The sequence below is a fragment of the Nansenia antarctica genome, assembly GCF_963989245.1.
Source record: "Nansenia antarctica genome assembly, chromosome: 7".
NCBI classification, from domain to species: Eukaryota; Metazoa; Chordata; class Actinopteri; order Argentiniformes; family Microstomatidae; genus Nansenia; species Nansenia antarctica.
In genome coordinates this window covers 8901670-8916551 of record NC_137677.1, presented here as the reverse complement: position 1 = coordinate 8916551, position 14882 = coordinate 8901670, and the positions used below count along the sequence as shown (strand labels likewise).

General features: G+C 48.7%; 1 protein-coding gene across 1 annotated transcript; it reads right to left on the bottom strand.

Annotated features, from left to right (window-relative positions):
• Window positions 1-758: 758 nt before the first annotated feature.
• Window positions 759-14147, bottom strand: rexo1 (REX1, RNA exonuclease 1 homolog; the record flags this gene model as incomplete). Its single annotated transcript, XM_080536190.1, has 17 exons — window positions 759-1102; window positions 2436-2556; window positions 3297-3435; window positions 3681-3796; window positions 4374-4484; window positions 4871-4944; window positions 5696-5809; window positions 6967-7104; window positions 8397-8531; window positions 9156-9273; window positions 9800-9937; window positions 10356-10516; window positions 10723-10931; window positions 11033-11163; window positions 11493-13147; window positions 13490-13708; window positions 13946-14147. The coding sequence occupies 17 exons, from the start codon at window positions 14145-14147 to the stop codon at window positions 1014-1016; spliced, it is 3870 nt and encodes a 1289-aa protein (XP_080392316.1). The 3' UTR covers window positions 759-1013.
• Between the last annotated feature and the right edge of the window lie 735 nt (window positions 14148-14882).

Here is a 14882-nt window from a genome sequence, read left to right as displayed (position 1 = left end):
AAGGCAGATAAACTCACTGTCTTCATGATTTATCAAAACACCGAAAAATCATGTTATTATGCACCATATTTAATCTAATAATCAGAGCATTACTGTTCGTCATAGGTGATAAAACCCCAGCAATACGCCTCCGAGTGCGTCTAAGACTGCAACGTTCAGTGTTTGATAAACATGTCTATACAGCGACGCACCGAAAGCAATTTAGAACCACGTCCTGTGTCATTAGTACTGCATTACTGACATAGATGAGGTACTCAGGAGACACTAGCCCAATAAGTTAAAAAGAGCTTTTCTATAGTGCAAGTCGGGCCGAGGATGCAGCTCAGCAGCAATAGCATTCCCCCCCCCTTTATGACATATCTAAACAAGACAAAATGCCCTGGCTTGTCTCATCATCACGGTGCTTTTATAGAAAGGTTTTTATTCAGGAACCTCATGTTGAATCATCCTATTATGAACACATACAGTACAGATGGCTGGGGGGAGGAAGAAGAAAAAAAAAAGTACATATTTAACGAAAAAATAAAAAACGATAACGATCACTCACGGTGACCTTCGTCTTAGAAATAAAATACTAACAGTAAAAAGAAGAAAACACTGTTGATTTCCTGCCCCTGCGTTGCTCTACGGAGGACGGGTCTGTTGTACTGCAGCAACAGGCCGTCTCCAAGGGTCCAGTCTGGGGGCGTCGGAACAGGGCCGTCCCTGAAGACACCGCTTCAGGCCAGGGTCACTCTGCTCTGTCTCTCTGTCTGTCTGTCTGTCTGTCTGTCTCTTTCTCTCTCCTCTGTCTTTCTTTCCTTCCCTCTTCATCACTGTCAAGGTGTGATCACAGTGGAACTCAAGTGCTGGGCTGTCGGCCCCTCAGACGACCAGCGGCGGTCTTTGCCGCCCTCCTGCCCCCCCCCGCCGGCCCTCTCTGCAGCCTCCCAGGTGGGAGGGGGGCGGGGCGAGACCGGGGAAGGGGCGGAAGGGGGGACGGGGGACGGGGGGCGGAGCGGAGAGGGCGGAGGTCATCTCTTCACCTTGGCGTCTTCTTTGATCTTCCACATCATCAGCTCCATGCACGCGATGGCGTCCTCGCTGGAGTCGTGGCCCTCCACTGAGAACAGAGGGAGGGATGGAGAGAGAGAAGAGAGGGATGGAGAGAGAGAAGAGAGGGAGGGAGAGAGAGAAGAGAGGGAGGGAGAGAGAGAGAGGGAGAGAGAGAGAGAGAGAGAGAGAGAGAGAGGGAGAAGAGAGGGAGAGAGAGAGAGAAGAGAGGGAGGGAGAGAGAGAGAGAGAGAGAGAGAGGGAGAGAGAGAAGAGAGGGAGGGAGAGAACAGAGGGAGGGATGGAGAGAGAGAAGAGAGAGAGAGAGAGAGAGAGAGAGAAGAGAGGGAGAGAGAGAGAGAGAAGAGAGGGAGAGAGAGAACAGAGGGAGGGATGGAGAGAACAGAGGGAGGGATGGAGAGAGAGAAGAGAGGGAGAGAGAGAAGAGAGGGAGAGAGAGAAGAGAGGGAGAGAGAGAAGAGAGGGAGGGAGAGAAGAGAGGGAGAGAGAGAAGAGAGAAGAGAGGGAGAGAGAGAAGAGAGGGAGAGAGAGAAGAGAGGGAGAGAGAGAAGAGAGGGAGAGAGAGAAGAGAGGGAGGGAGAGAAGAGAGGGATGGAGAGAGAGAAGAGAGGGAGAGAGAGAAGAGAGGGAGGGATGGAGAGAACAGAGGGAGGGATGGAGAGAGAAGAGAGGGAGAGAGAGAAGAGAGGGAGAGAGAGAAGAGAGGGAGAGAGAGAAGAGAGGGAGAGAGAGAAGAGAGGGAGAGAAAGAGAGAGGGAGAGACAGAGAGAAAAAGAGAGACAGAGAGAGGGAGAGAGGGAGAGAGGGAGAGAGTGTGTCTATCAGTCATCTGGTCACGATACTTAGCTGCTCTGAGGAGAATGACAGTTGCAAATCGGACAAATAAAATCCAATGCTATCCAATGTTCTCAGAGAGTGGCTGAAAATGTTCCACATGATCAGGTTTGGTTCTTTATGCATGCATCTGGGTGGGAGCGCAAGGCAGTGACAGTACACCACCTTCCTGTCAGCTCAAATGCTTATTACACATCAAAGAGTGCAGCAACAACAACAACAACAACAACAAAGGAAGGGGAGAGAGAGAGAGCAGAGGGAGAGAGAACAGAGGGAGAGAGAGAGACAACAGAGGGAGGGAGGGAGAACAGAGGGAGGGAGGGAGAACAGAGGGAGGGTGAAAGAACAGAGGGAGGGAGGGAGAACAGAGGGAGGGAGGGAGAACAGAGGGAGGTAGAGAAAGAGAACAGAGGGAGGGAGGGAGAACAGAGGGAGGGAGGGAGAACAGAGGGAGGGAGGGAGAACAGAGGGAGGGAGGGAGAACAGAGGGATTTTTTATTTTTAAAATTCTTTTAAAGCAGCAATGTTATCAGAGTGCAGCTTCTCACCGCTGTCCTGGATGATGCGTTTGAGGTGGTCGCCCATCAGGTTCCTCAGGGCCCGTTTGTAGGGCAGGCCCAGGCGGTGGGGGAACACGATGGACGTGTCCACTACAGTACTGTGGATGAGCTGAGACACACAGACACACAGGCAGGCAGGCAGACAGACAGACAGACAGACACACAGGCAGGCAGACAGACACACAGACAGGCAGACAGACAGACACACAGGCAGACAGACACACACACAGACACACAGGCAGGCAGGCAGGCAGGCAGGCAGGCAGGCAGGCAGGCAGACAGACAGACAGAAACGCAGGCAGGCAGGCAGGCAAACACACAGGCAGGCAGGCAGGCAGACAGACAGACAGACAGACACACACACAGGCAGGCAGGCAGGCAGGCAGACAGACACACAGGCAGGCAGACAGACAGACAGACAGACAGGCAGGCAGACACACAGACAGGCAGGCAAGCAGGCAGGCAGGCAGACAGACAGGCAGACAGACAGACAGACAGACAAGCAGACAGACAGACACACAGACAGGCAGGCAGACAGACAGACGGGACAGACAGGCAGGCAGACAGGCAGACAGACAGGCAGACAGACAGGAAAGCAGACAGGAAGACAGACAGGAAGACAGACACACAACACAACGAGACAGTATGTCAACAATGTGCTTGTCATATACTTGTGTTTGCCACCTATCTGTATTGCAAACGGTCCTACATTGAATGTATCTGTACTGTAGGTATTTTGACCACGTTGTATTCCAATAGGAGTGTGTGTGTGTGTGTGTGTGTGTGTGTGTGTGTGTGTGTGTGTGTGTGTAACAACGATGGAACACAACGAGTAGTCCCTATGGTTACCTTGAGGGCCAGCAGGTCGCTCTCCAGACTGTGTCCTATCAGGATGGACTCAGCGCTGAACATGTTGAGCATCACCGCCTGCACGTCCCTGAGGGTGATGGTGGCGTTCTCCAGGTCCTCCTCCGTCACGCCCGAAAACCTGACACACAAACACACACCACACCCTGGTTTAGAATACCAACCAGTGTTGTCTGTGTGTCTGTCTCTGTGTGTGTGTATGTGTGTGTGTGTGTGTGTGTGTGTGTGTGTGTGTGTCTGTCTCTGTGTGTGTGTATGTGTGTGTGTGTGTGTGTGTGTGTGTGTGTGTGTGTCTGTCTGTCTCTGTGTGTGTGTATGTGTGTGTGTGTGTGTGTGTGTGTGGTCCTGTTCTCCGAGGCCTCTCACCGTGTGTTGTAGTCCACCACTTTGCTCTCCGGTTTGACGAACGTGTCGTAGATGACCTTCAGCTCCGCGTTGATGACCGTCACCCTGGTCAGCTCCAGACCCGTCCTGGTGTAGCACTGTTCCACAGGAGGGAGGGGGAGGGGGAGAGAGAAGGAGGGAGACAGAGAGAGAGAGAGAGAGAGGGGGAGAGAGAGAAGGAGGGAGACAGAGAGAGAGAGAGAGAGAGAGAGAGAGAAGGAGACAGAGAGAGGGGGAGAGAGAGAGAGAGAATGAGGGAGACAGAGAGAGAGAGAGAGAAGGAGACAGAGAGAGGGGGGAGGGAGAAAGGGAGAGACAGAGAGAGAGAGAGAAAGGAAGAGAGAGCGAAGGAGAGAGGTAGAGAAGAAGAGAGAGAGAGAGAGAGAGAAGGAGAAAGGGAGAGAGAGAGAGAGAGAGATGTTACAAGAGGTGAGGATGCCCCTCTGCTGTATGTCCCAGTACTGAGACGTAGCTGGGTGTGAGACAGGGAGGAGGTAGAGGTAAATGGGTGTGTGACAGGGAGGAGGTAGAGGTAAATGGGTGTGAGAGGGAGGAGGTAGAGGTAAATGGGTGTGAGACAGGGATGTGGTAGAGGTAAATGGGTGTGACAGGGAGGAGGTAGAGGTAAATGGGTGTGAGACAGGGAGGTGGTGTTCCCAGCAGGGGGCTGCTCACCATCTCACAATCCAGGGCGTAGACGCCGCCGTTGCCGTCGGGGGGGAGAGACTTCTCGAAGGTCTGGACGTAGCCGTCCACTGACTCTTTGCGTCCGTCCTGAACGTGTTGCTGTGAAACGTACGAAAAGAGACGCCTCGATTTTGTATTTTTCTGTACTCATCCGTTCTTGGAAAGATCTAACCTCTGAGGTAATATTCTATATTACTGAGGCTAATATTCTGAGGTAATATGCTTCTCAGGGAAGGCAAGCGTTGAGCGCAATCGGTCGCACAGTCAGTCAACATGTCAGGGACAACACCGCCCCCTGGTGATTCGATAACAGTTAACCTTGCGCGAGATCAGTGTTCTACAGTATTACTCAAATCTCAAACAGAGACTATCCAAGAAGGGAGAATTAAATAAATCTGCTTTAAACATGGGGCTTTTTTAAGACGTTATTCAACAGAGAAGTATTGTTGAACAGTGGAGCTGGTCCTTAGTTCCTAAGGAGTTACCTTGGAAACCGAACAGCCAGGAGTGCCCACGGCCCCCGAGCAACAGTTGTAGTTGGTCTCCCAGCCTCCCGAACCTATGACCACAGACAGACAGACAGACAAAGAGTCAGACAGAGAGTCAGACAGATAGACAGAGAGACAGACAGACAGACACGCAAAGAGACAGAGAGACAGGCAGACAGACAGACAGACAGAGAGACATAGAGACAAACAAGACAGGCAGAGAGAGAAACACTTATCATAAAAGACAGACTAAACAACAAACACATTGCATGCAAATCTGGACGTGTTGCAACAGAATATACAAATGCAACACATGCCAAAAGAGTGTTTGGTGGCCTGGGGTGATCCAGTGGTCTAGCACCATGGCCTACAGCGCACACATACAGTGGGGGAAATAAGTCAACAATAACAATAATCAACAATATGTTTTTAATTCAACATATTTCCATTGCAGCTATTCACATGAAATGTATACCAGACATTGGTGTTAACTCAATAAAACTACACAGCTAAAGACATTGTCAAAGTCCAATCTAAAAAATAAAAATAATGAAGTTATGTGTGTTACGGTACATGTGGGAAAACTAGGGTTAGGTGCTAGGGTGACTTGGTACATGCTGGCATGTCTAACCCTAACCCTAACCTTAACCCTAACCCCAACCCCAACCCTAACCCTACCCCTAACCTTAACCCTAACCGTAACCCTTGCACCCTAGCACCTAACCCTAACCCTAGTTTTACCACATGTACCGTATTCCCACATGTACCGTAACATGTGCAATAAAAGGGAGTACTTGGACAGGTACAGATAGAGACACACACCTTTATGTCTGCGCAGACGGCCCCAGTGATGGTTACACTCCTCCTTGCGCACGCAGTTGCCGTTGGCGTTGATCTTGTACTCGGCTCCGCATCGACAGCACACCTTGGCGAACGCTGCAGAAACAGACGAGATGAGAAGGAAGGAGAAATAATCTAATTAGATTAGATTCAACCTTTTGTCATTGCACAGTACAACGAAATTTATTTTTTGCTCTAGGCACAGGGTCAGCCATAGTCAGCAGCCATGGAGCAAGTAGGGGGTCAAGTGGCTTGCTCAAGGACACAACGGCAGTGGTAATAATAACTTCTTTTTTTATTTTGGTAGGCACCTTAGATATGATGCCAGCAACTCTCCAGTCACCAGCTCACATCCGGCTCCCTCCAGAGGCGGGGATCGACCTTCCGATTGCTAGCCGGCCTCTCTAACCTCTAGACTACCTGCCGCCCCCTATTAAAAGCACCTAAAACTCCCGTAGGATTAGATGATCCACCCCCCCCGGTCCAGGGTGGACGGATGGAGAAGCCTGAGTGAGTGGACAGTAGGGAGCCTGAGTGGGTGGACAGTAGGAAGCAGGTGTAGTGGTTTTATATCATGTTATACTGAGAAATGTAAGTCTCTACAGTAGTGGCGAAGCTAGCACTCAAGGAAGGCCCATTTCCTTCCTGTAAGGGATGGGCCAAGATCTGTGGCGCAGTGAATAATTCTGACTATGGACAGGGCCCATAACTTGTGTAATCACAGATTTGTATAATATGATTGGTTCCCAAGAATAGTGACCTCATGACCAAGGACAGTTCTATAAATATGAGTCGCACCCATCGTTGGCTGCTGCTTCTTGCTTTGGGCCATTGCTTCTTGCTTATTGGTCTGCTCATTTCTCTCTGCGCTCATGTAACTTGGCTTAATAAAAGGCCTCTTTGGAGACAATTGATCTAAGCTCTTTGTGCTTTATAAGTTCTACTAAATCTATTAAGAATCGATTATATCCACGACACAGGTCTACTGAGTGAGTGGACAGTAGGAAGCCTGAGTGGGTGGACAGTAAGAAGCAGGTCTACTGAGTGGGTGGACAGTAGGGAGCAGGGCTACTGAGTGGGTGGACAGTAAGAAGCAGGGCTATTGAGTGTGTGGACAGTAGGAAGCAGGGCTACTGAGTGGGTGGACAGTAGGAAGCAGGGCTACTGAGGGGGTGGACAGGAAGCAGGTCTACTGAATGGGTGGACAGGAAGCAGGTCTACTGAATGGGTGGACAGGAAGCAGGGCTACTCACGGTCGACGTTCTTCTTCTCCGGGACGTTGTGAACGACGGCGCGTCCCGAGCGGTCAGGGTGCGGTCTGGGATAGTTGTGCTCCTGGAACTGCTCCTCGGTCAGCAGGTACTCCCTCAGCTTCCTGTACAGCGCGACGCCTAGCGACGGACGCAGGAAGTAGTATCAGTCACGTGACAGTTCACAACCTCCTACCACAAGGTGTACCACTTTAAAAATAGGACTTTTATGTTCTGTTCGGCTTTTAATTGGGTGTATTTTAAAGAGTTAGGCTAGGCTTTTTTAACAATTTGATTTGTTTTTATTTATAGTTTTTAAACCTGAACATTTTAAATTGTTACTGTATCTTACTTCTTTGTTCGGCTTTTAATTTGACTGAATTTTACATGACGACTCATTTCCCCCCCCCCACTTATATATATATATATTAAAAAAAAAATCTCCACTTATTAATTGTTATTAATAGTTATCAATTTATCTTGTGTTGTAAAGCTCTAGGAGTCTACATTAAGTTGTATGAATAATGTGCTATACAAATAAATTTGTCTTGCCCTGTTCCAACATGTGACTCATTGAACTCAGTGAACTCTCCAGAGGTTCTCTAGTCTAGTATGCTTCCATTCAAAGCCTTCAGGTTGAACAGTTCTATGTATTGAGTTGTCCTACTTCTACAGAACATGATGACAAAATCCTCACGGCATCAAAACACCCTTCTCTATTGTTAACATGGGACACAATCACTGTGGAACTTCAAAAGATATTGATCGGGAGACCAGAGGTCTAGTACGCTTCCATTCATAGCCTTCAGAATGAATAACTCTTCCGTTCTATATTAAGTTGTCCTACTTCTACAGAACATGATGACATAATACCCTGCCTCAAACCTAGACTCAAACCAGTCCAGCACCACAGAACTGGGATGCAGAATTGCCGGTCTGAAGGCAAGGTTGAGCTACTACTGTACCATCTAGCTTATACCTATCCAATCCTCTCAGATGATGATGATACTACCACTACCACTACTACTACCACTACTACTACTACTACCACTACCACTACTACTACCACTACTACTACCACTACTACTACTACTACCACTACGACTACCACTACAACTACTACTACTACCACTACTACTACTACCACCACTATTATTACTATTATTATTATTAGTAGTAGTACTACTACTACTACTACTGCTACTACTACTACTACTACTACTACTACTACTACTACTACTACTGCTACTACTACTACTACTATTACTACTGCTACTCCTACCACCACTATTACTACTACTACTACTACTACTACTACTACTACTACTACCACCACCACCACTATTACTACTACTACTACCACCACCACCACTATTACTACCACCACCACCACCACCACCACCACCACCACCACCACTACTATTACTACTCACCAGTGAGTTTCTCCTCCTGCTGCTTCCCTGACCTGTTGATGGTGAAGCTGGTCCTGGCAGCCATGCGCCCCCCCAGCACCTCCTCATGGGACATGGACTTCCTGTTGGCTGCCCCCGCCACGTACGCCGGGCTCTCTGTGGACCGGGACGGGCAGTCAGAACACTTGTATACCCCCCCCCCCCCCCCCCCCCCCCGCGGGACAAGCATCCATAACAAACAGCAAACAGGAGACAACACAGAACACTGTTAGCGTGACAGGGACAGGAACCATGGATGCACATGTGCTGCTGTCACTGTTACCACTAGCAACAACTGCTGTTGACACTGGCGACACGGCCACGCCACACCTGCTGTGTGGGCTACATGAATCTGCACATCACTCTACAGGCATTCTGAAATGTCTGTGTGTGTGTGTACATATTTGCATATATACTGTATATATATATATATATATATATATATATATATATAGTGTGTCTTTGTGTACATATTTTGGACATGAATATGAATGTGTGTGTATTTCTTGTGTACATATTTTGGACATGACCATGTATGAATCAAGTGTATACATGTCCAGTAAGTATGTTTTACAGATAGGCGGCGTGTGTTCGTATTGGAGTGGTGTGTAGCATATATACACTCGTTCTGCGGCGGTCAGGTGTACTGTGTTGTGGTGTGTTGGTGTTCTGAGGCGGAGGTCAGGTGACCGACTGTGTTGTGGTGTGTTGGTGTTCCGAGGCGGAGGTCAGGTGACCTACTGTGTTGTGGTGTGTTGGTGTTCTTGCCGCGCAGCTTCTTCAGCGTGTTGACGGCCACGTTGAGGTAGATGTTCTTGCTGCTGCTCCGGTCGTACACCACCTTCTCCTCGTCGAGAGCCTGAAACACCGTCAACACTGTCATCATCATCATCATCATCAACACCATCGTCGTCATCATCATCATCATCATCATCATCACCAACACCATCGTCAACACCATCATCATCATCATCAACACCATCAACATCATCATCAACACCATCAACATCATCATCAACACTGTCAATACAACACCTTCAACAACACCACCACACCATCAAAAACACCTCACCATCAACACCATGAAAAACACCACACCACGTTATACAATTAGCCAGCATTAAGCATTCAAGCCTTTCTGGAACCATATATACTGAAAAATGTATGCACTCACTGCAATGTAAGTCACTTTGGATGAAAGCGTCAACTAAATGGCATATATTATTATATATATATGATATCATATATATATATGATTACTTTGACATAGGCCCACTGTACCGTCTGGCAGTGCAAAGGGTATGTCAATGTCATGGAATTGTGTAAAAAGAGTTAGACGGAAGATAACATGAGTGACTTCATGGTTATGTATGATCTCCACATACCATCTGGAAGGCGATATCCTCGCTAGGGCAGAACTTCACACACTCTTCGATGAAGATGTTGAGGTACCGCTGGCGAACGATGGTGGGGACTTTGGCCCCGAATTCGGTGGGAATGGTCGGACGCTTCATTGCCGTGCTCTGAGAGGAACGCACACGAACAAAACACATGTGAAACATGTATAAACATCACTTTAATTCATGTAGTGCCAGGGGTGAATAAAGTCGCCCGAACTGTCAACATTCTAGAGTGCCAAGGGAGACTTTATTTACCAGAAATGCAGAAATGATTCATTTTGTAGCCAATTACGGTACTGTTGCTAGGTAAATACCACATAAAACACTTGGCACTCTAGGTGGTGAGTGTTCCGCAGTTAGTGAGCTAACAGACAAAAATGACAGTTTCCTAATAACCTAATCCATTACTGTAAACTGTGCTGGTATATCCTGTAATCCCCAAATATACATAAATAAATAACAATAATAAAAAAACAGATACAGAGCCTAAGTGATAATGACATGGTGGTGGTGTCGGTTGGTCATTGATGGCTGCCTGTACCTTGAGGGTGGGTGTGTGCGCCATCCTCTTCTGGACGACAGTGGTGGTGGTCTTGGACAGGATGCCTGCGGACGTCTGGGCCTTCACAGACAGGTGACCGGGGAGGAGGGTGCGCGTCGGGGACAACACCCGGCTGCCAGCCTGCTTCGCCTCTGAAGAACCTACAGTCAGATACACAAACCAGATTTCTCAAAAAACCCTCTCCTGCATGTTAGATAACATCATTTAAAAGTCAGGGCTCCATTGTTTAGCAGAGCAGGGTGCCACGTGCTTCAGTGTCAGACTCAGACACACAGATGTCATTTTCATAACTACACAGTTCGGCCATGCTACAGGAGCTCATACGAGGTGGAAGGGGCGTTCGTACCAGGCTTGGAGGAAGATGCTAAGGGGCCGACGGGACGATGGGCGACTCTCTTCCTCTCCCCAGGGAAGGGGCTGGGGCTGGGGCTGGGTCTGGGGCCGGGGCCGGGCCTGGGCGAGGCAGAGGCTGTCTTCATGGCTGCAGCCAGCTGGGCAGCCTGCTGCTGGGCTATCTGCATGCGCTGGTAACAGATCTCCTGGGCCCCCATCCTCCTGTGTGGTCGCTGCACAGACCTGGGAGCCGCCTCGGGCTGAAAAACACAAACATCCGTTTTGTGTCATTCACAGACACCGACGTACACCTCAGGCCTCACTGAAGAGATGGGGGTGAAATTTCGGACGGCAAAGTCCTACTTACTTTGGCTGAGAAATGGGACACCCTCTTCTTCTGCCCGGGGACGAGAGTGGTGCTCTCAGCGTCCTCGTCGTCTGAATCTCTCAAGGGCTGAAAAGAAGAGAAGAGTTTTCAGACTATATTCTCACACAAAGTTATCCTTTGAATCCATGAATTATTCCCTGGATGAGTAAACAGCTGAGATCTACCTCAGGACAAACTGGCCAAACAGTCAAACAAACATGGGGATTAATAGTGTGTGGCATGCCCCCAAATGAATAAAAAATGATCAATAATAAATTAAATTACATAAATAAACATACAATCTACCGCTGGAAACCTTGCTGGGGACAAACCGGGGGAAGCTAATAACCGACAGTAATGAAACACAACACAAGCTCCGGCGAAACTAAGTAAACGGTCAAGTAAAGTATTACCTGCTTGGATTGCCTTCCCTTGTCTTCTGTCTTCACGTCCTTGGATTCGTTGAAGATCCTGAAACACTCCTCCATTGGATCAGAGTCGAAGAAATCCATGTCTACTTGCAGATCGGAATAGTCCACATCTCCGCCGTCAGTCATGTCGTCCCCCCTGTCATCCTCTGGCCCACCATCATCATCCTCTGAGGAAGAGGTGAGCTCCGAGGCTTTCCTCTTGTTCAGACCTCCCCTCTTGAAAACGTTGGCTGACTTCCTCACCAGTATCTCTTCCTCCTCCTCCTCCTCTTCTTCTTCCTCCTCCTCCTCCTCTTCCTCCTCCACACTCTCATCCCCAAACAGATCCACGTGACTCAGAGTTCTTTGTTTCACCTTGCTGGTTTTCCCGTCTGAAGAGGAGCTGATGTTCTTCCCCTTGTCTTTGTTGCCGTTAGAGCTCTCTTTGACAGGTTTTTTGGAGTCCTTCCCACTCCCACTACTGTGAATCTGACCATTCTTGTGTTTAGAAGACTCCTTCTCCTTGTCTGAAGTCTTTGGTTTCTTACAATCGCCTCCCCCCTTTTCTCTGTCCTTCTCTTTCTTGCTCGACTCCCCTTTTACCTTCTCTGGCCTCTTGTTCTTTCCATCACTTCTCTTCTCCTCCTTCCCCTCCTTCCTGCCTTTATCCACAGACTTTATCTCCTTTATCTTGTTTTTCTCATCCTCTTTCTTCTTATCATGATTCTTGCTGTCCTTCTTTGCCGAGTCATGGCTTGGTTTCTTTGACACATTTATTTTCTTGCCATCCCCACTTCCTTTGCCCTTACTACTACCACTGCCACTCTTTTGACTTGACTCCTTTTCAGCCTTGTGCACATGCTCTACTTTGCTGTTCTTCTGGTTTATGTGACTGGTGGTTTTAACTGGCACTTTCTCATTCTCAGACTTCTCTTTTAGCCTACCTACTTCCTGGTTCTCTGTGTCCTCCGAGTCCCCCTGCTCTCTAGACTCGTCCTGACTTCTCTGTTTCAGCCCGCTCAGCGTTCCCCCCCCCGTCCTCCCTGCTCCGACGGCGGCATCTTCCACCGACCCGCTGCTGCTCTTCCTCCGCTGAAGGCGGCTGAGCAAGGTGGGCCGATACTCTGTCCCGGAGCTCTCCTCGTCGGACTCAGAGAAACTGGCGGTGTACTTCTGCGTGTCTGCGCTCGGCTGCCTCGGCTTCTTAACCGTCGGCACGTATTCCTCGTCCGTCGACGGCTTTCTCGTCCCCGATAGGTGCCTCTTCCTCGCGTCTCCCTTAGCAACCTCGACCCTTTGGTCCTTCCTGTTCTTACCAACGAGTTTGGCCGAATAGTTGGAGAGAGGGTCGTACTCCATATCTGTGGATGGCTTGGAATAGTCCAATATGTACTTGCACTTAGAGGAAGACGAATTAGTGGAGTACTTAGGGCTAAGAGGGGGAGAGGGTAGACGGGGGGGTTGTGTTTTATGTGCAAGCTTTTTCACAGACGTTTTTGTAACAGACGTCGGTACATATTCCATAGAACTGGCTTTGTTGCCCTGGGTGTCAGAGTCTAAGGTATATTTACTAAAGCAAGGGGTAGGATTATAGTCAGCCGTAGAGTTAATCTGATAGCTCCCTGGATCATATGCCAAGGGTGTACTTTTGGGCCTTTTAGCTCCCCCTTTAGGAGAGGTGGTGGTGGGGTCATATTCCTGGTCCAAGGGCACTGTTTTTGAACCTGGGTCATATGCCAGGGGAGAGGCCACAGGACCAGATTTGGGCCTTTTAGCTCCCCCTTTGGGGGACGTGGTGGTGGGGTCGTACTCCTGGGCCACCGACGCTGGTTTTGACCCTGGGTCATACGCCAGGGGTGCAGCCACGGGCGCAGATTTGGGCCTTTTAGCACCGCCTTTGGGTGACGTGGTGGTGGGGTCGTACTCCTGGGCCACCGACGCTGGTTTTGACCCCGGGTCATACGCCAGGGGTGCAGCCACGGGCGCAGCTTTGGGCCTTTTACCTCCCGTCTTGGAGGAAGTGGCGGTGGGGTCGTACTCCTGATCGCCAATGCGAGAGAGCTTCTTCTTCTCCCGCTCCACCTCACTGCGGACCTCCTCGATGGCACGGTTGACCAGCTCCAACTCCAGGACGCCCATGTCCACCGTGGCAGCCGCAGACTCCCCATTCTGTTGATCCTCGGGTCTCACCACGTCTGGGTTGAACGGGTCATAACCTTGCTCTGCAGAATCATGGAGATCAGAATCAGAGTCAACACATACTAGCTAGCTAACTAACTGGTGCCTACCCTAAACGCCATGTAAACAAACAGTTTATATAGCTTATATATATAGTTTATATAGCTTCAATGCTTTTCAAAACAAACACATTGGATCCCACTGCGACATTGCTATGTAGCTAGCTAGCAACTAGCAAAATCATACACTACTAAACTGACACAATAGAACTTGTTATTCACCCTTCTGCTTGGAGGTAAGTTCTTTGGGCTTCCTAACGTCACTCGAGCGTCTCTGCTTGCTGTGTCTGAAGTGACAGTAGGGTCTCTTGCACCCATCGGGTCTTTTGCAACCAGCATCTTTGTCGCTTTTCCCCGTCTCACAGGAGGATTCTGTGTAGAACGGGCAGTCAATCCCACGGAAGAAACCGGTGGATCTCAGCATCGCGCCCCCGGACCTGTCTCATACCCGCAGGAACGAATAGACCGCCACAAATTGAGTTGTGTAGTTAGGTGTGTGGTTCGTTTTCGGCTTGAACGTGTGTGTGTGTGAGTGTGTGTCCACTGATCTGATCATACATGCAACACAACAATAACACCAGCGTCCCTACGACGCCATGTTGGATGGTGGAAGAAAGTTATCGCGAGAACACGCATGTCGCACATACTTACGTCACTCTGGAATACTATTATTATTATATAATTATTATTATTACTACTATTATTATTTAATAATACTATTAAATATTATTATACTATTATCCGCTCTGTGTGTTCTGTGAGTTCAGGCAGGTTGTTATCGCACAGTGGACTTTAAAATAGCTGTTTCTGTTGTTTATAAACATTTTTTTAAAGAAATATGTTAACGTTTCTGCTAGTATGAATTTCTAAAATAGAGGATGTCAATTTACGGGACAATGCCTCTCAAAAGCAACGTATAATATAACCCAACTGAACACGCTGAAAACGAGCCTGTTTGAATGCCTGCCCTTATATGGTCAAGGAAGACGGGGTCTAACGTGTGCCTTGCTTGCTTGCTTTCTGATCTTGTTATTAAGACCCGAGAGTTCATTGTAAAGCCCCCATCAGTGGAAACTCGGTAATGAAATCACAACCTGGTTTGACCCCCAGCCCCAGGTGACAATATAAACCCAGACGACTTTTCAAAAAACAAGTTTAT